Genomic DNA, 25,806 nt, shown 5'->3' on the forward strand with positions numbered 1-25,806 from the left:
GTGTCATTCCTTTTCCCCTTCCAGCAACCCATCACCTCTACCTTTTATATATTTAAATATACACCCTCACCCCGCCCTTTACTATATAGATTTAATGATTCCCCCACCCCCTAAGTATTTCCCCCCTCCCACCCTGACCCTTTATATATTAATGGAGCTCTTACAATCGCGGGGTGAGTTTGTGGCAGTTTCTTCTCATGGTCCAGGGCGGGAGTATGACGGGCATTACCACAGAGGAGCGGAAGACAGTTGCTACAGCAACTGTAACAATATCCGGCAGCACGCTGCTTCCTCTTTGTGCATAGAGTATTAGAGCCGCTGTCGATGGGTTACACTGACACTGCCCGTGCTAAAGGGATGACGCGGCTGCCCAACTGTTATCAGCCGGCCGCACGGAACAGTGTCAGTGTAACCCATCGGCAGCGGCTCTAATACTCTATTCACATAGCGTAAGCAGTGTGCTGTCGGATATTGTTACAGTTGCTATAGCAACTGTCTTCCGCTCCTCGCCGCGCTAACACCTGTAATATTCCTCTTAAGGAAGAGGACGGAGAAGCGTTCATCGGCAGCGTGAGCTGCCGCCCTCAAGTGGCCGGCGCCCATAGGCAGCTGCCTAAAGCTGCCTAGTGGTAGCGCCGGCCCTGCTGCCAGCACAATTCCTCAGGCCAGTGTAATCTACAGGAGAGCGGGAAGCAGTGCCATGAAAGGGGGTGGAGCTTCTCAGAGTGGACTCAGCAGCACTCAGCGCCATTTTCCTGCCTGCAGAAGAGCTGACAGGGAGAGCTGTACCTCCAAATCAACTGCAGCTATCTTGTACGGTACCAGGGGGTTGTAGAAGGGAGGAGGAGGCTGTGTAAAGTCTGTGTAGTCTATTAAGACAGCGCTAGTAGTTTCATTAGTTCTACCTTAAAAAGCGCTGTGTGTGGGTTGGCTCCAATCTCTGTGTCTCTCTGTGGCATACTTCGGGGAAAACTGTGTCTGACATTTCCGTGTGTGTGTGTGTGGGGGGGTGCTTACTATCTCACATAGTCATGTCTAGGAACTCTATGTCATATGCTGCAGAAGATGTTTCCTCTCAGGAGGGATCGATTCCATGTGCACAGGATTGTAATGTTTGTCTCAGATAGCTAATACTGAGGCTGAAACTCAGGTGTTGGAAGTCTATGGCAGTTTGGTCAGGCTCAGTCCTTATTCCTGCAAGTTCCCCTAGTCTGTTCCCACAGAGAAGTGCACTGGTCCAAATTATGCAAGATGACACTGATACCGATTCTGATAATACAGACGGTGATGGGGATGTGCTGAGTGGGTGACATCCCTTGCAAAGGGGGTGCAGCTCATGATTGAGGCCATTAGAGACGTGTTAAACATTAATGACACTACACCTGAGCAGGTTGAGGAGGCTTACTTCACTGATAATAAGAAAGCCCTGCTAGCCTTTCCCGCGTCTAAAGAATTAAACACTATATTTGTAAAGTCCTGGAAAAACCCGGAGAAAAAATACCGGATCCCAAAATGAGTTCTGGTTGCTTTTCTCTGACGTCCTAGTGGATGCTGGGGACTCCGTAAGGACCAAGGGGGATATAGCGGCTCCGCAGGAGACAGGGCACAATAATAAAAGCTTTAGGATCAGGTGGTGTGCACTGGCTCCTCCCCCTATGACCCTCCTCCAAGCCTCAGTTAGATTTTTGTGCCCGGCCGAGAAGGGTGCAATCTAGGTGGCTCTCCTGAGCTGCTTAGAATAAAAGTTTAAGTTAGGTTTTTTTCTTTCAGTGAGACCTGCTGGCAACAGGCTCACTGCTACGAGGGACTTAGGGGAGAGAAGTAAACTCACCTGCGTGCAGGATGGATTTGCTTCTTAGGCTACTGGACACCATTAGCTCCAGAGGGAGTCGGAACACAGGTCTCACCCTGGGGTTCGTCCCGGAGCCGTGCCGCCGACCCCCCTTGCAGATGCCGAAGTTGAAGAGGTCCAGAAACAGGCGGCAGAAGACTTTCAGTCTTCATAAGGTAGCGCACAGCACTGCAGCTGTGCGCCATTGTTGTCAGCACACTTCACCAACAGTCACCAACTGTCACTGAGGGTGCAGGGCGCTGGGGGGGGCGCCCTGGGCAGCAATGTATAATACCTTTTTATGGCTAAAATACATCACATATAGCCCTTGAGGCTATATGGATGTATTTAACCCCTGCCAGATCTCACAAACTCCGGGAGAAGAGCCCGCCGAAAAGGGGGCGGGGCCTATTCTCCTCAGCACACGGCGCCATTTTCCTGCTCAGCTCTGCTGTGAGGAAGGCTCCCAGGCTCTCCCCTGCACTGCACTACAGAAACAGGGTTAAAACAGAGAGGGGGGGCACTTATTTGGCGATATGATTACATATATAAAAATGCTATAAGGGAAAACACTTGTATAAGGGGTTGTCCCTGTATAATTATAGCGTTTTTGGTGTGTGCTGGCAAACTCTCCCTCTGTCTCCCCAAAGGGCTAGTGGGGTCCTGTCCTCTATCAGAGCATTCCCTGTGTGTGTGCTGTGTGTCGGTACGTGTGTGTCGACATGTAGGAGGACGATGTTGGTGAGGAGGCGGAGCAAATTGCCTGTATTGGTGATGTCACTCTCTAGGGAGTCGACACTGGAATGGATGGCTTATTTAGGAATTACGTGATAATGTCAACACGCTGCAAGGTCGGTTGACGACATGAGACGGCCGGCAAACAAATTAGTACCTGTCCAGGCGTCTCAGACACCGTCAGGGGCTTGTAAAAACGCCCATTTACCTCAGTCGGTTGACACAGACACGGACACTGACTCCAGTGTCGACGGTGAATAAACAAACGTATTTTCCTTTAGGGCCACACGTTTCATGTTAAGGGCAATGAAGGAGGTGTTACATATTTCTGATACTACAAGTACCACAAATAAGGGTATTATGTAGGGTGGGAATAAACTACTTGTAGTTTTTCCTGAATCAGATAAATTAAATGAAGTGTGTGATGATACGTGGGTTTCCTCCGATAGAAAATTATTGGCGGTATACCCTTTCCCGCCAGAAGTTAGGGCGAGTTGGGAAACACACCTTAGGGTGGATAAGGCGCTCACACGCTTATAAAAACAAGGGGCGTTACCGTCTCCAGATACGGCAGCCCTCAAGGAGCCAGCTGATAGGAAGCTGAAAAATATCCTAAAAGTATATACACACATACTGGTGTTATACTACGACCAGCAATCGCCTCAGCCTGGATGTGCAGCGCTGAGGGGGCTTGGTCGGATTTCCTGACTGAAAATATTGATACCCTTGACAGGGACAAGATTTTATTGACTATAGATGCATTTCTATATATGCGAGATGCACAGAGGGATATTTGCATTCTGGCATCAAGAGTAAATGTGATGTCCATATCTGCCAGACGAAGACACGACAGTGGTCAGGTGATGCAGATTCCAGACGGCACATGGAAGTATTGCCGTATAAAGGGGCGGTCCATCGGACCTGGTGGCCATGGCAACAGCTGAAAAATCCACCTTTTGTTACCCCAAGTCACATCTCAGCAGAAAAGGACACAGTCTTTTCAGTCTCAGTCCTTTAGTCCCCATAAGGGCAGGCGGGCAAAAGGGCCAGTCATATCTGCCCAGGGGTAGAGGAAAGGGAAGAAGACTGCAGCAGGCAGCCCATTCCCAGGAACAGAAGCCCTCCACAGCTTCTGCCAAGTCCGCAGCATGACGCTGGGGCAGTACAAGCGGACTCAGGTGCGGTAGGGGGTCATCTCAAGAGTTTCAGCACGCAGGGGGCTCACTCACAAGTGGACTCCTGGATCCTACACGTAGTATCCCAGGTGTACATTGGAAATTCGAGACGTCTCCCCCTCACAAGTTCCTGAAGTCTGCTTTACCAACGTCTCCCTCCGACAGGGAGGCAGTATTGGGAACAATTCACAGGCTGTATTCCCAGCAGGTGATAATCAAAGTACCCCTTCTACAACAAGGGAAGGGGTATTATTCCACACTATATTGTGGTACTGAAGCCAGACGGCTCGGTGAGATCTGAAATATTTGAACACTTACATACAAGCGTTCAAATCAAGATGGAGTCACTCAGAGTAGTGATAGCGAACCAGGAAGAAGGGGACGATATGGTGTCACTGGATATCAGGGACGCTTACCTACATGTCCAAATTTGCCTTCTCACCAAGGGTACCTCAGGTTCGTGGTACAGAACTGTCACTATCAGTTCAGACGCTGCCGTTTGGATTGTCCACGGCACCCCGGGTCTTTACCAAGGTAATGGCCGAAATGATGATTCTTCTTAAAAGAAATATGGACGCTTTCCTGATAAAGGCAAGGTCCAGAGAACAATTGGAGGTCGGAGTAGCACTATCTTAAGTAGTTCTACGACAGCACGAGTGGATTCTAAATATTCCAAAATTGCAGTTTTTTCCGACGACACGTCTACTGTTCCTAGGGATGATTCTGGACACAGTCCAGAAAAGGATGTTTTCTCCCGGAGAAGAAAGCCAGGGAGTTATCCGAGCTAGTCAGGAACCTCCTAAAACCAGGAAAAGTATCAGTGCATCATTGCACAAGGATCCTGTGAAAAATGGTGGTTTCTTACAAAGCGATCCCATTCGGTAGATTTCACGCAAGAACCTTTCCGTGGGATCTGCTGGAAAAATGGTCCGGATCGCATCTTCAGATGCATCAGCGGATAACCCTGTCTCCAAGGACAAGAGTGTTTCTTCTGCGGTGGCTGCAGAGTGCTCATCTATGAAAGGGCCGCAGATTCGGCATTCAGGACTGGGTCCTGGTGACCACGGATGCCAGCCTGAGTGGCTGGGGAGCAGTCACACAAGGAAAAAATTTCCAGAGAGTGTGATCAAGTCTGGAGACTTCTCTCCACATAAATATACTGGAGCTAAGGGCAATTTACAATGCTCTAAGCTTAGCAAGATCTCTGCTTCAAGGTCAGCCGGTATTGATCCAGTGGGACAACATCACGGCAGTCGCCCACGTAAACAGGGCGGCACAAGAAGCAGGAGGGAAATGGCAGAAACTACAAGGATTCTTCGCTGGGCGAAAAATCATGTGATAACACTCTCAGCAGTGTTCATTCCGGGAGTGGAAAACTGGGAAGCAGACTTCCTCAGCAGGCATGACCTCTACCCGGGAGAGTGGGGACTTCATCGGGAAGTCTTCCACATGATTGTAAACCGTTGGGAAAAACCAAAGGTGGACATGATGGCGTCCCGCCTGAACAAAAAACTAGACAGATATTGCGCCAGGTCAAGGGACCCTCAGGCAATAGCGGTGGACGCTCTGGTAACACTGTGGGTGTACCAGTCAGAGTATGTGTTCCCTCCTATGCCTCTCATACCAAAAGTACTGAGAATCATAAGAGGGAGATGAGTAAGAATGATACTCGTGGTTCCGGATTGGCCAAGAAGGACTTGGTACCCGAAACTTCAAGAGATGTTCACGGAAGACCCGTGGCCTCTACCTTTAAGAAAGGACCTGCTCCAGCAGGGGCCTTGTCTGTTCCAAGACTTACCGCGGCCGCGTTTGACGGCATGGCGGTTGAACGCCAGATCCTGAAAGGGCATTCCAGATGAAGTCATCCCTACCCTGGTCGAAGACAGGAAGGATGTAACCGCAAAACATTTTCACCGCATTTGGTGAAGATATGTTGCGTGGTGTGAGGCCAAGAAGGCCCCTACAGAGGAATTCCAACTGGGTCGTTTCCTACATTTCCTGAAAACAGGACTGTCTATGGGCCTAAAATTAGGGTCCATTAAGGTTCAAATTTCGGCCCTGTCGAATTTCTTCCAGAAAGAACTGGCTTTAGTGCCTGACGTTCAGATGTTTGTAAAAGGGGTACTGCATATACAGCCTCATTTTGTGCCCCAGTGGCACCTTGGGATCTCAATGTTGTTTTGAGTTTCCTAAAGTCACATTGGTTTGAACCACTCACCACTGTGGACTTAAAATATCTCACATGGAAGGTGACGATGCTATTAGCCCTGGCTTCAGCCAGGCGTGTGTCAGAATTGGCGGCTTTATCATATATAAAGCCCTTACTTAATTTTTCATTCTGACAGGGCAGAATTGAGGACTCGTCCTCAATTTCTCCTTAAGGTGTTTTCTGTTTTTCACATGAACCAACCTATTGTGGTACCTGCGGGTACTAGGGACTTGGAGGACTCCAAGTTACTTGACGTTGTCAGGGCCCAGAAAAATATGTTTCCAGGACGGCTGGAGTCAGAAAATCTGACTCGCTGTTTAGCCTGTATGCACCCAACAAGATGGGTGCTCCTGCTTCTAAGCAGACGATTGCTCGCTGGATTTGTAATACAATTCAGTTTACACATTCTGTGGCAGGCCTGCCACAGCCAAAATCTGTAAAAGCCCATTCCAAAAGGAAGGGGGCTCATCTTGGGCGACTGCCCGAGGGGTCTCGGCTTTACAACTTTGCCGAGCAGTTACTTGGTCAGGGGCAAACACGTTTGCTAAATTCTACAAATTTGATACCCTGGCTGAGGAGGACATGGAGTCTCTCATTCGGTGCTGCAGGGTCATCCGCACTCTCCCGCCCGTTTGGGAGCTTTGGTATAATCCCCATGGTCCTTACGGAGTCCCCAGCATCCACTAGGACGTCAGAGAAAATAAGATTTTACTTACCGATAAATCTATTTCTCGTAGTCCGTAGTGGATGCTGGGCGCCCATCCCAAGTGCGGATTGTCTGCAATACTTGTACATAGTTATTGTTACAAAAATCGGGTTATTCTTGTTGTGAGCCATCTTGTCAGAGGCTCCTTCGTTGTTATCATACTGTTAACTGGGTTCAGATCACAGGTTGTACGGTGTAATTGGTGTGGCTGGTATGAGTCTTACCCGGGATTCAATATCCTTCCTTATTATGCACGCTCGTCCGGGCACAGTATCCTAACTGAGGCTTGGAGGAGGGTCATAGGGGGAGGAGCCAGTGCACACCACCTGATCCTAAAGCTTTTATTATTGTGCCCTGTCTCCTGCGGAGCCGCTATATCCCCCTTGGTCCTTACGGAGTCCCCAGCATCCACTACGGACTACGAGAAATAGATTTATCGGTAAGTAAAATCTTATTTTCCCTTCCCTGAGGAAGATAGGAAAAAATGGGAAAAAAAACCACCAATTGTTAACGCATCTGTCTCCAGACTGTCTAAAAGGGGGTTTTACCTGTCCCTGGATCTACCGCGTTAAAAGAACCATGAGATTGATACTACGCTCCAATCCATTTACGCTGCTTCAAGAGTGGCGTTAAGATCTACTATTGCATGTGCATGGATTTCTAAAGCCATAGTAAAGTGGTCAGGCACATTACTAGAGGACTTCGATACAATGGATAGAAGTGACATTGAATTGTTTTTACATAACAGACAGGATTCTGCGGGGTTCCTGGTGGATTCCATGAAGAACCTGGGTACACTGACTGCACGGATATCCTCCATGTCGGTATCAGCTCGCAGGGGACTCTGGCTATGCCAATGGTCTGCAGACGCGGAATCCAGGAGAAATGTAGAGAACCTACCCTACACAGGTCAGGCTCTATTTGGGGAAGCGTTGGATGCGTGGATTTCCACAACAAACTCGGGTAAGTCACCTTTCCTTGCCTCTGCTGCTCCTTCTATGAAAAAAAAATTTTCTTCAGCTATGTCGCAGTCCTTTTGGACCGCTAAAACAAAAAAGTCCAAGCCTTCTACCACTTTCTTTAGAGGTGGTTGGGCACAATATAAAAAGCCTGCACCTGCAGGCTCCCAGGACCAGAGACCTATTTCTGGTCCCTCAAAATCCTCAGCATGACGGTGGACCTCAAAGCTTGGAGGATGGGCTGGGGTGTGTGAGACTCAGACGGTTAATGCACGTCTGGGTGTCATCCGGCCTGGATCCCTGGGTACAGCATATTGTGTCCCAGGGGTACAGAATGAAGTTTCAAGAACTCCCGCCTCACCAATTCTTCAAATCAGGCTTACCAGCTTTGCTGACAAACAGGGCTATCCTACTGGAAGCCATCCTAAAATTGGAAAAGTCACAGGTCATTGTCCCAGTTCCTTTCCATGGTACCGAAACCAGATGGTTCGGCCAGACCAATTTTGAACTTGAAATCGTTGAACCCTTATCTGAGGGTGTTCAAGTTCAAAATGGAGTCTCTCAAAGCAGTGATTTCATGTCTGGAAGAGAGAGTGTTTCTGGTATCCCCGGATATCAAGGATGCGTACCTCCACATTCCGATTTGGCCGCTTCACAGGCTTATCTCAGATTTGCACTGTTAGACAGTCACTATCAATTCCAGGCACTGCTATTCGGCCTCTCCACAGCACCGAGAGTGTTCACCAAGGTGATGGCAGAGATGATGGTTCTCCTACGGAGACAGGGGGTGAACATAATCCCATAGCTGGATGATCTGCTGATAAAGGCATCGTCCAGGGAGAGGTTGTTGCAGTTCATTATTCTCACGACTCATCTGCTCAGGGAACACGGTTGGATCCTGAATCTTCCAAAAACACATTTGCAGCCGACCAGGAGGTTGTCTTTTCTGGGAATGATCCTCGACACGAAAGTGCAGAGGGTGTTTCTTCCGGAAGAGAAAGCGTTGGTGATACAAACAATATTTCGGGATGTCCTGAAGCCAGCCCGGGTATCGGTTCATCAGTGCATTCGCCTTCTGGGGAAGAGGGTGGCCTCTTACGAGGCTCTACAGTACGGAAGGTTTCATGCTCAGCCCTTCCAAATGGATCTCCTGGACAAGTGGTCAGGATCTCATCTACACATGTCTGTCGCCAAAGGTCAGGATTTCACTCCTCTGGTGGCTCCAATTACCTCTCCTTCTGGAGGGCTGCAGGTTCGGGATTCAGGACTGGATCCTTCCAACCACAGATGCAAGTCTCCGGGGCTGGGGTGCAGTCACTCAAGGGGAAACTTTCCTAGGAAGGTGGTCAAGTCTGGAAGCTGGCCTACCGATAAACACACTGGAACTAAGAGCCGTCTACAACGGTCTTCTCCAAGCGGCCCATCTTCTGAGAAACTGGGCCATTCAAGTGCAGTATGACAATGTAACGACAGTGGCTTACATAAACCGACAAGGCGGAATGAAGAGCAGAGCTGCAATGTCAGAGGTAACAAGAATCATCCGCTGGGCAGAAAAACACGCGTTGGCGCTGTCAGCAATCTTCATTCCGGGAGTAGACAACTGGGAAGCGGACTTCCTCAGCAGACACGATCTCCAGAGATGTTCAGGGAGGTGACAGATCTTTGGGGTGTACCTTAAATAGACCTGATGGCCTCTCATCTTAACAAGAAGCTTCGGCGATATTGTTCCAGGTCGAGGGACCCACAAGCCATGGCGGTGGACGCCCTAGTGACTCCATGGGTGTTCCAGTCGGTGTACGTGTTTCCTCCACTTCCACTCATTCCATGAATTCTAAAGCTCATAAGGAGAACAAGAGTTCAAGCGATCCTTATTGCTCCAGACTGGCCAAGAAGGACTTGGTATGTGGATCTTCTGGATCTACTGCTAGAAGAGCCGAGGCCTCTTCCACTTTGAGAGGACCTGCTGCAGCAGGAACCGTTCGCCTATCAAGACTTACTGCGGCTACGTTTGACGGCATGGAGGTTGAACGCCAGATATTAGCTTGGAAGGGCATTACGAACAAGGTTATTCCTACCCTGATACAGGCTAGGAAAGGAGTAACGTCTAAACATTACTATCATATTTGGAAAAAATATGTATCTTGGGGTGAGTCCAAGAAGTTTCCTATGGTGGAGTTTCGACTGGGATGGTTTCTCCTCTTCCCGCAAGCAGGTGTGGATATGGGCCTGAGGTTGGGATCCGTGAAGGTCCAGGTTTCGGCCTTATCCATTTTCTTCCAGAAACATTGGCTGCCCTCCCTGAGGTTCAGACTTTCTGCACATCCAACCTCCCTTTGTACCACCTACTGTGCCCTGGGATCTTAACGTGGTGTTGCAGTTCCTCCAGTCAGATTGGTTTGAGCCTCTACAGGAGGTTGAGGTCAAGTTTCTCACATGGAAGGCGGTCACTTTGTTGGCCTTAGCTTCTGCTAGACGTGTGTCGGAGTTGGGGGCTTTGTCCTGTAAAAGCCCCTACTTGATCTTCAATAAAGATAGAACTGAGCTCCGGACACGTCAGCAGTTCCTTCCAAATGGTTGGGTCGGATTTTCATATCAACCAACCTATTGTGGTGCCAGTTGCGACTGACTCCTCAATTTCATCAAAGTCTTTAGATGTTGTACGGGCTCTGAAAATCTATGTGAAGAGGACTGCTCGTCACAGAAAATCGGACTCTCTGTTTGTCCTGTATGATCCCCAGAAAATTACGTGTCCTGCTTCTAAGCAGATGATCTCTCGCTGGATCAGGTTCACTATCCAGCATGCGTGTTCTACGGCAGGCTTGCCGTGTCCTACGTCTGTTAAGGCCCACTCTACTCGTAAGGTGGGTTCTTCCTGGGCGGCTGCAAGGGGTGTCTCAGCTTTACAACTCTGCTGAGTGGCTACTTGGTCTGGGTCGAGCACGTTTGCAAAGTTCTACAAGTTCGATACTTTGGCCTCTGAGGACCTAAAGTTTGATCAATCAGTTCTACAGGAGCCTCCACGCTCTCCCTCCCGTTCTGGGAGCTTTGGTACATCCCCATGGTACTAATGTGGACCCCAGCCTCCTCTAGGACGTAAGGGAAAATAGGATTTTAATTACCTACCGGTAAATCCTTTTCTCGTAGTCCGTAGAGGATGCTGGGCGCCCGCCCAGTGCTTCATTTTCCTGCAGTGGTTATCTGGATCAGTACAACTTTGCTTTTAGTTAAGTACTGCATTGTTACTTGGTAAGTAATGTTTCAGCAGCTGCTAAGTTTCAAGCTACTTAGCTTGGTTTGCCTTGTATGTGTGAGCTGGTATGAATCTCGACACTCTCTGTGTATAATCCTTCTCTCGAAGATGTCCGTCTCCTCAGGCACAGTTTCTAGACTGAGTCTGGTAGGAGGGGCATAGAGGGAGGAGCCAGCCCACACTCTCAAACTGTTAAAGTGCCAATGGCTCCTGGTGGACCCATCTAAACCCCATGGTACTAATGTGGTCCCCAGCATCCTCTATGGACTACGAGAAAAGGATTTACCGGTAGGTAATTAAAATCCTATTTTTTCTAGTTGGTTCATGTAATTGAAATAAATGTATAAAGAAAATCTGGATAGAATGGCTCTGTGACCATTATGTGACAGTGGCAGCTAGAAACTGCCTACTAGAATTACTGCCATTATTCTCATTGCCAGATAATAACTACAGTATGTGTTGTGCTAAACATTCCTGCCTTACAGTTGTTGCATTTACCATAGAACACATCCTTGTTCACCACAATGTAGTGCTGGAAAGCAGCATGCTATACCAGCGTTTCCCAACCGATGGAAGCAGGGTGTCCCAGGCAGCATGGGGCCGCCTGTGTTTTCCATGTGCGACTGCGCATGCACCTGGTCACAGCCGCTCCTACATCCAGCCGCGGCGGTGTGACCCAGCGTCCTCCATGCGTGAGTGCGCATGCGCCGGATCACACAGCCACCATAACCGGCTGCGAATTCAAGTACCCCTCTGCAGTGGTGGCCATACCCCCGGGAGTACGCGTATTACCGGTTGGGAAATGCTGTACTAGACAATCGATACATTTCCTAAGCGTTGTCAAGAGGGATAGCAAAATTGCTAAATATTATCTTTAAAATTTGCTGGTCAACCAATCCTCATTACCCCACAGTCTGATACAGTCATAGGCATTGGTTTACCAATCAGTAGGTTTGTCTCAGCGTTGCACAGTATAACTTTAATACATAGTAGGAATATTTTAATTCAAAATTAAAATATCCATAGTGAATGTTATCCAAAAATAACCATAGTGTCTGTTAATAATGGTGACAGTGCAGTGATTATTAATGCATATACAAACACTGACAGATCAGTTACCCTGCAATATCAGAACTGCTAAAGAAATTGTTTAAATGGGTTACGCTGTGAAAGACAAACTACAAAGCTCAGTTTGTGACACTATTAAAGAAAACATTATAATATACTTTTGGCACATTTTGAACAATAACTACACAGCTAAAAATATATACAAAAGATTGGCGCTCTACAGTACACACACTATATCTGGTTGGATTCAGACGGCTGCTCACCAGTTGTGGGCGGGCTGCCCCAACAATAGATCAAAATGGATATGAAAAAAGAAAGAATGGGAGCGCTGGATGAATCCAATATGTATTTTTTATTAAAATATTGTTATATCAACCACATAAAAATACAGTGCATGAACTAGCCTAAAAATAATGAACAATTAATAATGTACAAATGTATACAAGACTGCCATATCTCCTGAACCAATATGAATAAGAAAACCTTTAATAAACCCTAATTAAGGGCTGCATTGGTGCTTCATGAAAATCAGCCGTGCGTCCACGAGCTGAAATATTTGTAAGAAGGAGACTGATGAAAAGTGCCTCTGTTATAAATCACTGTTAAAGTGTACACTCTCTTCTCCTTGTACACAAAAGAACCTCATTGGCAAAGAGTATCCCAGTATTGAAATTGCGGACAACCGTGCTGTATTATTAAGTGGCAAATAGACAGTGATGGTCAAATTCACTTGTAGTATATCACCTGATGTGAGAGCCTCTCCGTCAAAGGCGCTGAACTGAGCCGGGTTTGCAGCGGCTCTGTGCAGTGAAAGTACAGCTGGTCACGTCACCAGTGAACCATCCAGACGAACACGGTTGTTTTCTCCGTTGAAGGGTACTGTACCAATTTGAATGTGCAGCAGTGCAGAAAGATTGGAGCAGCAGATTCCCCAGCCGCTGGTGAAAAGTCAGTTTTAATTGTGGCTACGGTCCACTCGATATATACGGCTCACAGAGTGTCAGGAGAATGCAGCAGTCAGATGAAGTCCTTCAATGGAGTACCTTAACGCGTTTCTCGGCCTACAACGCTGGCCGTTTCATCAGAAGGAAATGAGTAAACAGATATACCCTATTAATTAGAAAATCCTAATCAGCTGTGCCATTAAATTCAATTGATTCTAAACACAGGTCTCCTGTTAAACTAAGCCAGTATGTTAAACCACTGAAAAGGTATATGAAAAGAAAAGTGTATAAAAATGTAGATATATGGACATGTGTATCCAAACACAAATATACAAATCTACTGCAAAGTATATAATTATCTGAGATATATCAATTGCTATTCATCTACTAATTCTAAAGATATTAGATATCTTCCATGGGCTCAATACAATCATTCAGAGAAAAGAAAATGAAAAAAGTGTATTATGAAGGAATTTAAATCCTTCTTTTATATTATGAATTACATAGTAAATATCGTTATAAACTCATTTAAAAAACAATAAACTTCATATACATATTTAAATAGCGGTAGTAAATGCATTATTAATCAAATAATAAATACAACGATGTTCTTAGGATAGCATATAATTTAAATATACAGGAATTCTTTGAAGAGATACTTCTTTAAAAAGGAAAAGAGGAGAAGAATCCATGCCGTGTGTCAGTGCGTCACCCAAGACCTCCAGAATTACATAAACTGGAGGTAGTCAGGTGAGGCAGTAGCACACGTCATAAATAAATGACTACCAATACTGGATATTGCAAAGATCTTCCCAAGACTATCATATCAGAAAAAACACATATCTATGATAGCATACCTCATCTATCAAGAGGATCATACATTATTTAGTTCTACTGTGTCATTAAGACCTTCAGGGCATAATGTACTGAGTTTAAAAATCCAAAACGCTTCACGTTTGCATAGGAGATTGTACCTATCTCCTCCTCTTTTAGTAGAATTTATTTTTTCAATGGCCGTAATGGTCACATCTTCAATTGCTCCTTGTGTACATCTATAGATGTGTTGAGACAAACTATGGGTTAGTACACCTTTGAGAATATTTCTCCTATGTTCCAAAAAACGGGTGTTAACAGTTCTAATGGTCCTACCCACATACTGTAATCCACACCTACATTGGACTACATAGATTACATATTGTGATTGACAATTTAAAAAATCAGTTATTTCAAATGTTTCTTGAGTAGTATAAGAAACTATCTTGTTGTTATTTTTTACCACATGTTTGCAAGTCAGACATTTGTCTCTACCACATTTGAAAAAACCTTTAGGCTTGGGAGGCAGCCAGTTTAGTTTATTTAGAGTAGGTTCAACCGTATTTGGTGTAACGTATGGGATAAACATACTAGGAGCAAGTTTTTGTTTGAGTGACATTGCCTTTCTAAAGGTAACATTACCATATTCTGGGAGTACTGAATTTAGATATTTATCACTATGCAAAAGAGACCAATTCTTGGATATTATATTTTTAATCTCCTTAGAAGAGGAATTATATTGAGTAATAAAAGTAGGGGAGCGTTCAACTTTAGTCTTCGAATAAGGGTTCTTTTTCTTAAATAGGATGGAGTTTCTTGAAATAGTAGAAATTTCTCTCAAAGCTCCATCTAACAGTGAGGAAAGATAGCCTTGTTTGACAAAGGACATGTATAAAATCTTACTTTGTGACTAAAAATCAGATTCAGTGGAACAGTTCCTCCTAAGTCGGAGGAACTGTCCTTTAGGAATATTGTCTTTCCAAGGTCGAAAGTGACTACTATCGTAGTGCAGATAATTATGGCAGTCAACAGTTTTGGTGTATGTGGTAGAATCAATTTTACCGTCATTAACAGTGAGTAAAATATCTAAAAAATTAATCTGGTTAGTGCTGAAGGAATGTGTAAATTGCAAACCAAAAGTGTTGGAGTTAAGTGATCTCATGAAATCCGGTATCAATTTATTGTCCCCATCCCAAATAATAAAGATATCATCGATGTAACGGCCATAGAGGACCAGGTCTCCCCCACAAGCGCCACCCCAAATGTGCCTCTCTTCAAAGAGGCCCATGTAGAGGTTCGCATAGCTGGGGGCAAACCTGGTCCCCATGGCCGTCCCACATGTCTGAAGAAAAAATTGTGAATTGAAAGTGAAATAATTGTGTTCTAAGATGAATCTGATTGAGAGGAGTAAGAAATCTCTCAAATCAGAGTCAATTTCGTGATCTCTATGAAGAAAGTGATTGATGGCCATCAAGCCAAATTCATGTGGAATATTACTATAAAGTGACTCTACATCACAAGTGAGGAAAGTGTAAGAATCCTTCCAAGTAATAGATTCTATAAGTCTAAGAAAATGTGCAGAATCCTGTATGTATGAAGGAAGAGCTGTCACATATTTTTGTAAATATGCATCAACATAGGCGGAAAGATTAGTGGTTAGTGAACCTATGCCCGATATAATGGGCCTCCCAGGTGGGGACTTCAGACACTTGTGCACTTTTGGCAGATGGTAATAAATTGGGATAATGGGATAATCAACTTTCAAAAATCTATAGACATCATCTGATATTGTGCCTTGATTCAAGGCCGAGTCTAATAATGAAATTAGTTTATCTTTAAAAGAAAAAGTAGGATTACATGACAATTTTTTGTAAAAAAGGGGATTATTTAACTGGCGAAAGGCTTCAGCTAGATAGTCCACTGTGTTTTGTAAAACCAGGCCGCCACCCTTATCAGCCTGCTTGATGGTAATATTCTTATCTTTGATAAGTTCTTTCAAGGCTTTTCTTTCAGCCTTAGTCAGGTTATCTCTGAAACCTACCTTTTCTGCTTTAGTACACAAGTCTCTGAAATCATTAAGAGTAGTGGTGTAAAAACTTTCTAAGAAGGGTCCTCTATGTTGAAGGGGATAAAAATCTGAGGGTTTTTTGAAAATCTTTTTGGGAGGGCCTGTAATGTCAAATAATCTCACTGTAGTATTTACATTTTCACTTTCCTCATAGAGACTCTCTAGCATATCTATTGCTAGTGTGTCATTCTTATCAAGTACTATTGGCAAAGCATCAATGTCTTGTTTATGTAAAGATTTGATGCAAAAATATCTTTTCCTGCTCAAGGTACGAATATAATTATTTAAATCCACAAAGAGTGTAAATAGATTAGGTTTTGCTTGAGGTGCAAATTTTAAACCTTTTGATAATAATTTATTTTCAGAATCATTCAGAACTTTATCTGAAAGATTAAAGATGGTGGAAGGTGATCTTAATCCCATCTCACACTCTTTGTGGATTTTCTGTAATCTTCGTCTCCTCCCTCCTCTACATCCTCGTCTCTTCCTCTTTTTTGTGTGGGAAGTGATTGGGGGTGGTCTCTTGATGTTTGAACATTCCGTACCCTTGGAGAGTAGGGGGTTAGACCTCTTTCTAAAAAAGAGGATGATGTATTGGAATGGTATTTAGAATGATTAGATGGTCTCTTGTTGTCATAGTATTTTTCTGTATTTTCATAGGCTCCCTGTGGAGACCGGGACCTATCTGCAAGAGGTGCAAATCTATTGGGATGAGACCAACTTTTTTTCTTATAGTTCTCTCTATAAGGAGAGAAATTGTCCCTCAAAGGTCTGGAGGAATAATGTCTGTCTCTTGACCCATCATAATATTGTCTATGAGACCACTGGTCTCTATTTCTAACTCTCCCTGGAGATCTGAATGTCTGTTGGGAGGTCTGATTGGAATAACTATCAGTCCTCTTTTTATTGTAAATTCTAACCTGGCCTTTTGCATAATCCTCCCTATCTCTAACAAGTTTTTTATCCTTATTCTGTATTAATGATTTCTCAAAGTCCTCAATTTTTTTATTTCATTTAGAATCCCTATGATCAAAGTTCTCCTGCTTTGAAAAAGGAGCAAGTGCATGTTGTACCTCCTCGATCTCTTTCTGTATTTTATTGACTTTTTGTTCTCTATACCTAATCAAGAGGCGTATGAGGTTTTTTGAACATTGATCAAGTATAATTTCCCATTCAGATGCAAAGACAGGATCCTCTTTAAATGAACAAGATTTAAAAATCCTCAGGCCTCTAGGAATCATGTCTCTATCAAGGTATTTTTGAAAGGTCACTTGATCCCACCAGTGTCTAGTTTCAGTCAATGATAGATCTTCTAATTTGTTAAATAGTTTATACATATCATTGGTGGTATCGCTGTGATTCTCACCAGAATCCTCTTTACCTTCTCCATGTAAATATTTCTGTCTACGCTCCAGGCGTTCACTTAAGCATCTTAATTGAGACATTTAGATTAAATAAAGAGAAATAGACAATATTTTTTTATATATGAAAGCCCACTGAAAAATAAAATTAATCTGTGAATAAAATATGAATAGCAATCTAAATACACACAAGTTAAGGAGACCTGTGTATGAAACCGCTATATAATAACGTATATATATATATATATGTGTATAGATAAAAAAGGCACAGCAATTATGCGTGTTGTGTAATTGTAGAGCTGCCAAAAGAGCCCAAAAATAGGAATAAACCAAAAATATATACAAAGGATTGGCGCTCTACAGTACACACACTATATCTGGTTGGATTCAGACGGCTGCTCACCAGTTGTGGGCGGGCTGCCCCAACAATAGATCAAAATGGATATGAAAAAAGAAAGAATGGGAGCGCTGGATGAATCCAATATGTATTTTTTATTAAAATATTGTTATATCAACCACATAAAAATACAGTGCATGAACTAGCCTACAAATAATGAACAATTAATAATGTATAAATGTATACAAGACTGCCATATCTCCTGAACCAATATGAATAAGAAAACCTTTAATAAACCCTAATTAAGGGCTGCATTGGTGCTTCATGAAAATCAGCCGTGCGTCCACGAGCTGAAATATTTGTAAGAAGGAGACTGATGAAAAGTGCCTCTGTTATAAATCACTGTTAAAGTGTACACTCTCTTCTCCTTGTACACAAAAGAACCTCATTGGCAAAGAGTATCCCAGTATTGAAATTGCGGACAACCGTGCTGTATTATTAAGTGGCAAATAGACAGTGATGGTCAAATTCACTTGTAGTATATCACCTGATGTGAGAGCCTCTCCGTCAAAGGCGCTGTACTGAGCCGGGTTTGCAGCGGCTCTGTGCAGTGAAAGTACAGCTGGTCACGTCACCAGTGAACCATCCAGACGAACACGGTTGTTTTCTCCGTTGAAGGGTACTGTACCAATTTGAATGTGCAGCAGTGCAGAAAGATTGGAGCAGCAGATTCCCCAGCCGCTGGTGAAAAGTCCGTTTTAATTGCGGCTACGGTCCACTCGATATATACGGCTCACAGAGTGTCAGGAGAATGCAGCAGTCAGATGAAGTCCTTCAATGGAGTACCTTAACGCGTTTCTCGGCCTACAACGCTGGCCGTTTCATCAGAAGGAAATGAGTAAACAGATCATGGCTAGCCTTAGTATATATACCCTATTAATTAGAAAATCCTAATCAGCTGTGCCATTAAATTCAATTGATTCTAAACACAGGTATCTAATATCTTTAGAATTAGTAGATGAATAGCAATTGATATATCTCAGATAATTATATACTTTGCAGTAGATTTGTATATTTGTGTTTGGATACACATGTCCATATATCTACATTTGTATACACTTTTCTTTTCATATACCTTTTCAGTGGTTTAACATACTGGCTTAGTTTAACAGGAGTCCTGTGTTTAGAATCAATTGAATTTAATGGCACAGCTGATTAGCATTTTCTAATTAATAGGGTATATATACTAAGGCTAGCCATGATCTGTTTACTCATTTCCTTCTGATGAAACGGCCAGCGTTGTAGGCCGAGAAACGCGTTAAGGTACTCCATTGAAGGACTTCATCTGACTGCTGCATTCTCCTGACACTCTGTGAGCCGTATATATCGAGTGGACCGTAGCCACAATTAAAACGGACTTTTCACCAGCGGCTGGGGAATCTGCTGCTCCAATCTTTCTGCACTGCTGCACATTCAAATTGGTACAGTACCCTTCAACGGAGTAAACAACCGTGTTCGTCTGGATGGTTCACTGGTGACGTGACCAGCTGTACTTTCACTGCACAGAGCCGCTGCAAACCTGGCTCAGTACAGCGCCTTTGACGGAGAGGCTCTCACATCAGGTGATATACTACAAGTGAATTTGACCATCACTGTCTATTTGCCACTTAATAATACAGCACGGTTGTCCGCAATTTCAATACTGGGATACTCTTTGCCAATGAGGTTCTTTTGTGTACAAGGAGAAGAGAGTGTACACTTTAACAGTGATTTATAACAGAGGCACTTTTGATCAGTCTCCTTCTTACAAATATTTTCAGCCCTTAATTAGGGTTTATTAAAGGTTTTCTTATTCATATTGGTTCAGGAGATATGGCAGTCTTGTATACATTTATACATTATTAATTGTTCATTATTTTTAGGCTAGTTCATGCACTGTATTTTTATGTGGTTGATATAACAATATTTTAATAAAAAAACTACACAGCTAGTTTGCTGACACAGCATATAAACAGTAGACAATATCTCTGCAAAGCAGTCATGTTGTAATTAGATTTACAGCTCAATCAGGGACTAATTAACTGAGCAATTAACATCCGGTTACGCTGCCACACAGCTCATGTAGTAACCCAAATATCATACAAACAAATTGTTTCCATAATAAGGATTAATGATCAACGTGCCTAATTTGGAGATCTACCTAATGGTTTGCATACATCTTCGATGGTGATGCGCCATGTGCACTGCATAATGGATCCTGTGTCATGTCACACGGAGCCCTTTAGCCTCATTGACAGGCTGCGGCCATTGGGGGCGACGTGGGGGCTGCTGTACTGAAAAACAGGAGGGGGGGGGGGTATCACACCTGTTTTCTTGGAGTTGCCAGGCCAGGTTTTCCATAGCTGCAATGGCCAATCTGAGTTACCTCGATGGTCTTACAGATTATTCGGTGCTGCGTCTTAGGCCTCAGCACTGAGATCTGTGATGCCGGCAGGAAGAGTCTTTTTCCATCAGACGCCTCCTGCAGCATTAGCATAGTTTCACATTGCTCCTACAGTACCTGTTGACGATGAGAGGCTAAATCTTGAGAGAAAATCAGAATGTCGTCAAGGTAAACTACCACGTATTTATACAGAACATCTCAAACTATTTAATTGACAAACACAGCTGGGGCATTACTTAATCCAAAGGGCATCACAAGATACTCATAGTGGCCGTCACGGGTGTTAAAAGTGGTCTTCCACTCATCGCCACTCCGGATTCTAATGAGATTATATGCCTCACAAAGATCTAATTTGGTAAAGATGCTGGCTCCTTTAATTCTGTCAAAAAAACAGTTCCATGATTAACGGTAAGGGGTAGCTGTTTTTGATGGTAATTTCATTTAATTCTCTATAATCAATGCAGGGACGTAGTCCTCTATCTCTCTTTTTCACGAAGAAAAACCCTGCCCCTGCTGGAGATGAAGAAGGACGAATGAATACTTTTTTAGATTCTCTTTTATATATTCACTCATGGCTTGAATTTCAGGAACGGAAAGAGGATATGTTCATCCTCTAGTAGGCATTCTCCCCCCGGGATCAAATCGATCGGACAATCCTATTTCCGATGGGGAGGCAGAACATCAGCGGCCTTTTCACTGAAGCCATCAGTAAATTCTTTGTAGGCCTCAGGAATTTCACACTGGGATTTCAACCCCGAAGATCTCACAGGACGAACTTGAGCTAAACGGGAATGGAAACAGGAGGAACTCCATGCTGTGAGTTGTAGTGTAGACCAGTCGATTTGAGGGTTGTGAAGTTGAAGTCGAGGCATATCCAACACGATCTCATAGGTGGCTTTAGGAATGACCAAAAGTTCAATGAGCTCAGAATGAAGAAAGCCCACCCCTAGGACCACGGGTTTAGTTTGCTGACTGATGGACCCCTCAGCAATACGGCTACCGTCCACAGCAGTAAGATAGACTGGGCGAAACAACCTTGAGATAGGAAGATGGATCTTGTCAACTGCAGCCTGTGTAATAAAGTTCCCAGCAGCACCACAGTCAATTAAAGCTGAGAAGGCATGTAATCCACTCTGTGTTTCCAAAGTTACCGGTAGAATAAGCTCTCGAGAAGAAGGAGCTTTGGATAAGGTTCCTAACTTGACTCCTCCCTTGCAAGTTTGGGACCTGGCGTTTCCCGAACGCGACGGACAGGAACCAATCATGTGACCAGCAGCAGCACAGTACAGACACAGTCTTTCCCGTAATCTTCTTGACCACTCCTCGGGAGTTAAGTGGGACCTATTCACCTGCATAGGCTCATCTGAAGTAAAGGGAGAAGGTTGTACTTGAGGCATAACTCGGTGCTTGCGAGGATCACAATGAGAACGTTCTCTTGCTCTTTCGCGTAAACGCAGATCCAACTTTACACACAAGGAATTAATGATTCTAATTGCTGTGAGAGATCTCGGGCAGCCAGTTCATCTTTTATATGATCAGAGAGACCGTGCCAGAATGCCGCAACCAGCGCTTGATTGTTCCCCTCAACCTCTGACGCCAATGTCTGGAACTGGATGACATACTGTCCCACGGTGCGTGTTCCCTGGTGAAATCTGGAGGATATCAGAGGAAGCTGATGTTGTATGCCCAGGCTCATAAAAGATACATTTGAATGCAGCTACAAAGTTTGTTTAGCAGTGGATCTGCTCGCTCCCATAATGGGGAAACCCAATTCAAGGCAGGGCCAGTCAGGAGAGACACAATGTACGCAACTTTGGTTCTGGGTGTTGGGAAGTTGTGCGGCAGCAATTCAAAGTGAACTTCACATTGGTTCAGGAATCCACAGCAGGTTTTAGGATTGCCATCAAATTTACTTGGTGTAGGAAGATGGAGATGAGATCCTGAACCAGGAGCAACTGGAGAGCCTGAAGCTGTGGCACTGGAAACTGGAGCTAGAGTCACTGGTGCAGCTGGAACAATAGAACTTGGCAGAGATTGTTGTACGGTATCCAACCGAGAAGACATCTCTTGTAAAAACTGTATGATCTGCAGTTGTGCAGCCTCTGTACCATCGAGTCGTGAGTTTAAGTTCTGAAGAGCCCCTGCTCCCACACTCTGACCACCATCCTGGTCCATGGACCTTGGACAAACTGTCAGATCTGTGGTTATGTCTGTCCCCGGAAAGGGCACTAGTGGGTCAGTGGTGGTGCGATGGAGAAACCGAGGAGACTGTAAGAGATTCCTGCGCATGTGCGCACTGATGTTTATTATATGCTCACGAGTAAATACAGTAATTGAAGCAGATGGTAACTTTAGATGAATGGTACATGAAATGCTGACAACGATGAATAAACAGTCACAGGTATTTAGCTGGTCTGGAAACCAGTGCAGTCATTAGAAAATGAAATACAGGCAATGAACTGGTCTTCGAAACTAGTATAGCAATAAGATGGTGATCACTCCCACAGTTGGTTTGGAAACCAGCTACGATACTTCACACAGTCAGTTTATAATGCAAAGTCCACAACCAAGCAAGGTTAAGCAAGAGACAACTTGAAACACAAATGAAGTGGTTGTATTAAATTCCAGATGCCATAGCACAATGCTGGATGCAAGTTAACCATACACAGGTGAGGATAATGAATAACACCTAAAGAAAGTCTCGTACTGCAAAAGGTGGAGGCTGACTGTAGCAGAAGTTGGAGCTGAAGTAAATGCTGAGACCTGTAGTTCCACAGGAATACTGGAACCGGTAGATCACTTAAGGATTGCCAGAAATAGGACATTGCTGGAAACAGGAGATTGAAGACTGGAAACTGGAGATTGGAAACTGGAAACTGGAGATGGAAACTGGAACCAGGAGATGCTATGCAGCAATGCTACGCGTTGTCCAAGGTGATGAGACTGAGCCGATGCTCTGGACTTATACCCCCTGCTCGGCAGTCATTGGATACTTGGATCATGTGAGCAATCACAGTGCAGTCAGCTGACCGCAAGTTTCATGGTGGCGCCCATGCTGTACAGATGGCCGGTACACAGGAGGGCACCCGCAGAATGGACTTCAGGGGTTCACAATAGTGGGTACTGTGCTCCGCAGACAGGATACTCATACATCCGCAGACTGGGGCCGTGACCTCCCGAGGCCTGCACACCAGCGTGCTGGTAAGTGAGACATCACTGAATGCTGATTCCTGACATATGGTTATGCAACATATCCTTATTTATTTATTACCAGTTATTTATTTAGCGCACACATATTCTGCATTGCTAGTTTGGCTATTCACGTCAGTCCTTGCCCCAGTGGAGCTTACAATCTATATTCCCTACCACACGTACACACAGACACATTCACGCTAGGGTGGGAACCAATTATCCTACCAGTATATTTTTGGATTGTGGGAGAAAACCGGAGTATTTGGAGGAAACCCATGCAAGCACAGGGAGAATATACAAACTCTGCACAGTTAGGGCCATGGTGGGAATCGAATACATGACCTCAGTACTGTGAGGCAGTAATGCTAACCATTACACCATCCGTACTGCCCGTTGGTACCTGGTGGAAGCCAACAACACATTAGGTCATGAGATGCTGCTTCAGGCAAAGATCAAGATCAGTCTTATTTTCTGTTTCATGACCTGTTCCACTTTGCCCACTGCCCCAGCTTTCAATAGGAGCTGCAGAGCCAGCAAGGCATAAACATGTCGGTGCTAGGGGCTGCAAGTGAAGGTTTGGAGGGCCGCAAGCAGCCTAAGGCTGTTTGTTATTGCTATAGATTTATGTCTGTCTAGCTCTCCCTTGCTCTAGATACTCTATATCTTTTATTCATGTGACCGGCGGTTGGGAGACCGACGGTCACATGACTTCCACCAACATCCCGCCCCTTCACTATCCTGATGGTTGGCATATCGACCAACAGGGACTATTTCCACTCGTGGGTGTACACGACACCAGTGGGAAGTCGCCACCGAGCCCACAGCGTGGCGAGCATAGCGAGCCCACAAGGGGCTTGCTGCACTCTCCCCTCCCCGCAGGGATCCCGGCATCAGTATGCTGCCGGGATCCCGGCGTCGCATGCTGACCGCCGGTCAGCCATACCACACCCTTCTGAACAACTGTATTCACTTTAAAACCACCATCTCTGATGCAATCTCAGATCACTGAGGCATAAGTCTAGCCCAATTTGGCTAATCTAGGTACTAACTGGTAAATGGGTACTTTGTGCTCATTATTTCCCACATTTCCCCACAGTCTTGCCTAGCCTAAGTCATCTGAAAATTAAAAGTACAATTATTTTTATATTATTTTTAGATTATATGCTTACCCAGGTTATTTTTCTCTCTATACCATAGAATTTGACTTTGAAATGTGTAAACTGAAGCTGTGCTCCAAAGAACTTGATAAAATATCAGAAGAATCTCCAGAACGAGCTGACCTATTCATTGCAGCTGATAACATGAAATCAGAGTTGGAAGAGCTAAGAGAGAACTACACCAAGTTTGCTTTGTTGTCTCAAAATGGTAGGTGTTTCTTTACCTTGGTCTGATCCTCAGAGAGAGATGTTGTACTGGCAGTGAGCAGTCAGCAGTTCCTGGTTTACAAAGGGCACCCTTAGAATTGATAGGCTGAATGTGTCATGTGACCGGAGTTGCTGGAGACTGGTTTGCCAGAGCGGATCATGTGATACTGTCCAAAATGGCAGCGCCCATGATGCAGAACAGCATCAACTGCACATTTACAAATGATTGACTACAGGTTTCAGGGATGGCGCAGGGTGCCAGCGGGGACACAGATGGTAGTATGGTGACATCCCTGGATCTGGTAATGGGACCCAGACCCTGATGTGTGACACCATTTGGGGGAGTTTTGGAGGTATTTCCATTGACACTGCTTTTTGTGAAAAACACCAACCAAGGCCATGGTTATGTCCCCAGTAGATGGCAGTGGTCACACACATTATGATGCGGTAAAGCCCTCCTAACATGATGTAGCCGATCTCGCATCCTGAAATACTACAGGTGATGATGAGCGCTATTGCCTAAGCCATTTTTCACTCCCTAAATGAGGCTGTATTGCAAAAGAATAACATGCTACATGCTTTTCTGTCTCTCACAGCCCAAAACAGTTATGAAAATCAACACTGCAGCATATTGTTATACTATTTATTCTGTCATTTCAGGTAGAGGAAAAAGTTACATCCTCAACCTCCTGATGCTTATGACAGCGGATAACGAAGAGGAATATTTAAAAAACAACAAGAATTTAAACTTACCACAGGTTTGTAGTATTATTACTAATATGTTTCAATTTAATTGGTTTGTTCAAATTAAGTATATTGAGTGCTTCGTGTTTACTTGCCTATGGTCAAGGTGAACATCTGTGAATAAATGTTATGCTCGACAAGTCACCATGCTACTTCTGCGCAGATTAAATGACCTTCACCTCGGCTGACTTGGTGGGGTCCCGTGCCCTGGAATTGAACCTTAGTGTTAGGGATCCATCAGATGAGGTCACCTGGATGCTGGTTGGTGGGCCCATATTTTTGGGACAAAAATTATGCAAAGCACCTCGATTTTGCTCTATGTTAGATTGAAAAGTATATTATAATTACTCTGATTAGCAGTGCTTAGTACTGTAGTGTGCATCTGCATTTTTTTCAAGTTACGAATACAGCAAGGACATTGCAAGGACATTGGCATGATACTTGCAGTAAGGACATTGGCAGAATGCTTGCAGTTACTGGCAGAATTTCCACCACCAATCCACAGCAGGCAGGTAACCTCTGATTGACAGAAGCTAAAACCGGCAGGTGGCTAAGCCAAGATTAGTGACCAATCATGAGCCTCCACAGAGGCAAGCCCCGAAATGAT

The 25,806-nt window shown here is 44.5% G+C and overlaps 1 protein-coding gene and 1 long non-coding RNA gene across 3 annotated transcripts in view; one reads left to right on the top strand and one right to left on the bottom strand.

The window, feature by feature from the left end:
- Positions 1 to 264, bottom strand: part of LOC134992339 (uncharacterized) — a 50,837-nt gene extending 50,573 nt beyond the window's left edge. The window contains exon 1 of the long non-coding RNA XR_010196565.1: positions 165 to 264. This is a non-coding gene — a long non-coding RNA (uncharacterized LOC134992339). The remainder of the gene's footprint in view (positions 1 to 164) is intronic.
- Positions 1 to 25,806, top strand: part of LOC134927206 (uncharacterized) — a 605,974-nt gene that overhangs the window by 121,460 nt on the left and 458,708 nt on the right. Inside the window, exons 1-3 of one of the 2 annotated variants that reach the window (XM_063921370.1) lie at positions 717 to 813; positions 24,289 to 24,456; positions 25,116 to 25,213. In XM_063921370.1, coding sequence (XP_063777440.1) covers positions 24,303 to 24,456; positions 25,116 to 25,213 — 252 coding nt within the window. In that variant the 5' untranslated portion in view covers positions 717 to 813; positions 24,289 to 24,302. Of the gene's footprint in view, positions 1 to 716; positions 814 to 24,288; positions 24,457 to 25,115; positions 25,214 to 25,806 lie in introns of those variants that run through there. The other variant, XM_063921361.1, reaches the window with a different exon arrangement.

The sequence above is a fragment of the Pseudophryne corroboree genome, chromosome 1, assembly GCF_028390025.1.
Source record: "Pseudophryne corroboree isolate aPseCor3 chromosome 1, aPseCor3.hap2, whole genome shotgun sequence".
In the NCBI taxonomy this organism is placed as follows: domain Eukaryota; kingdom Metazoa; phylum Chordata; class Amphibia; order Anura; family Myobatrachidae; genus Pseudophryne; species Pseudophryne corroboree.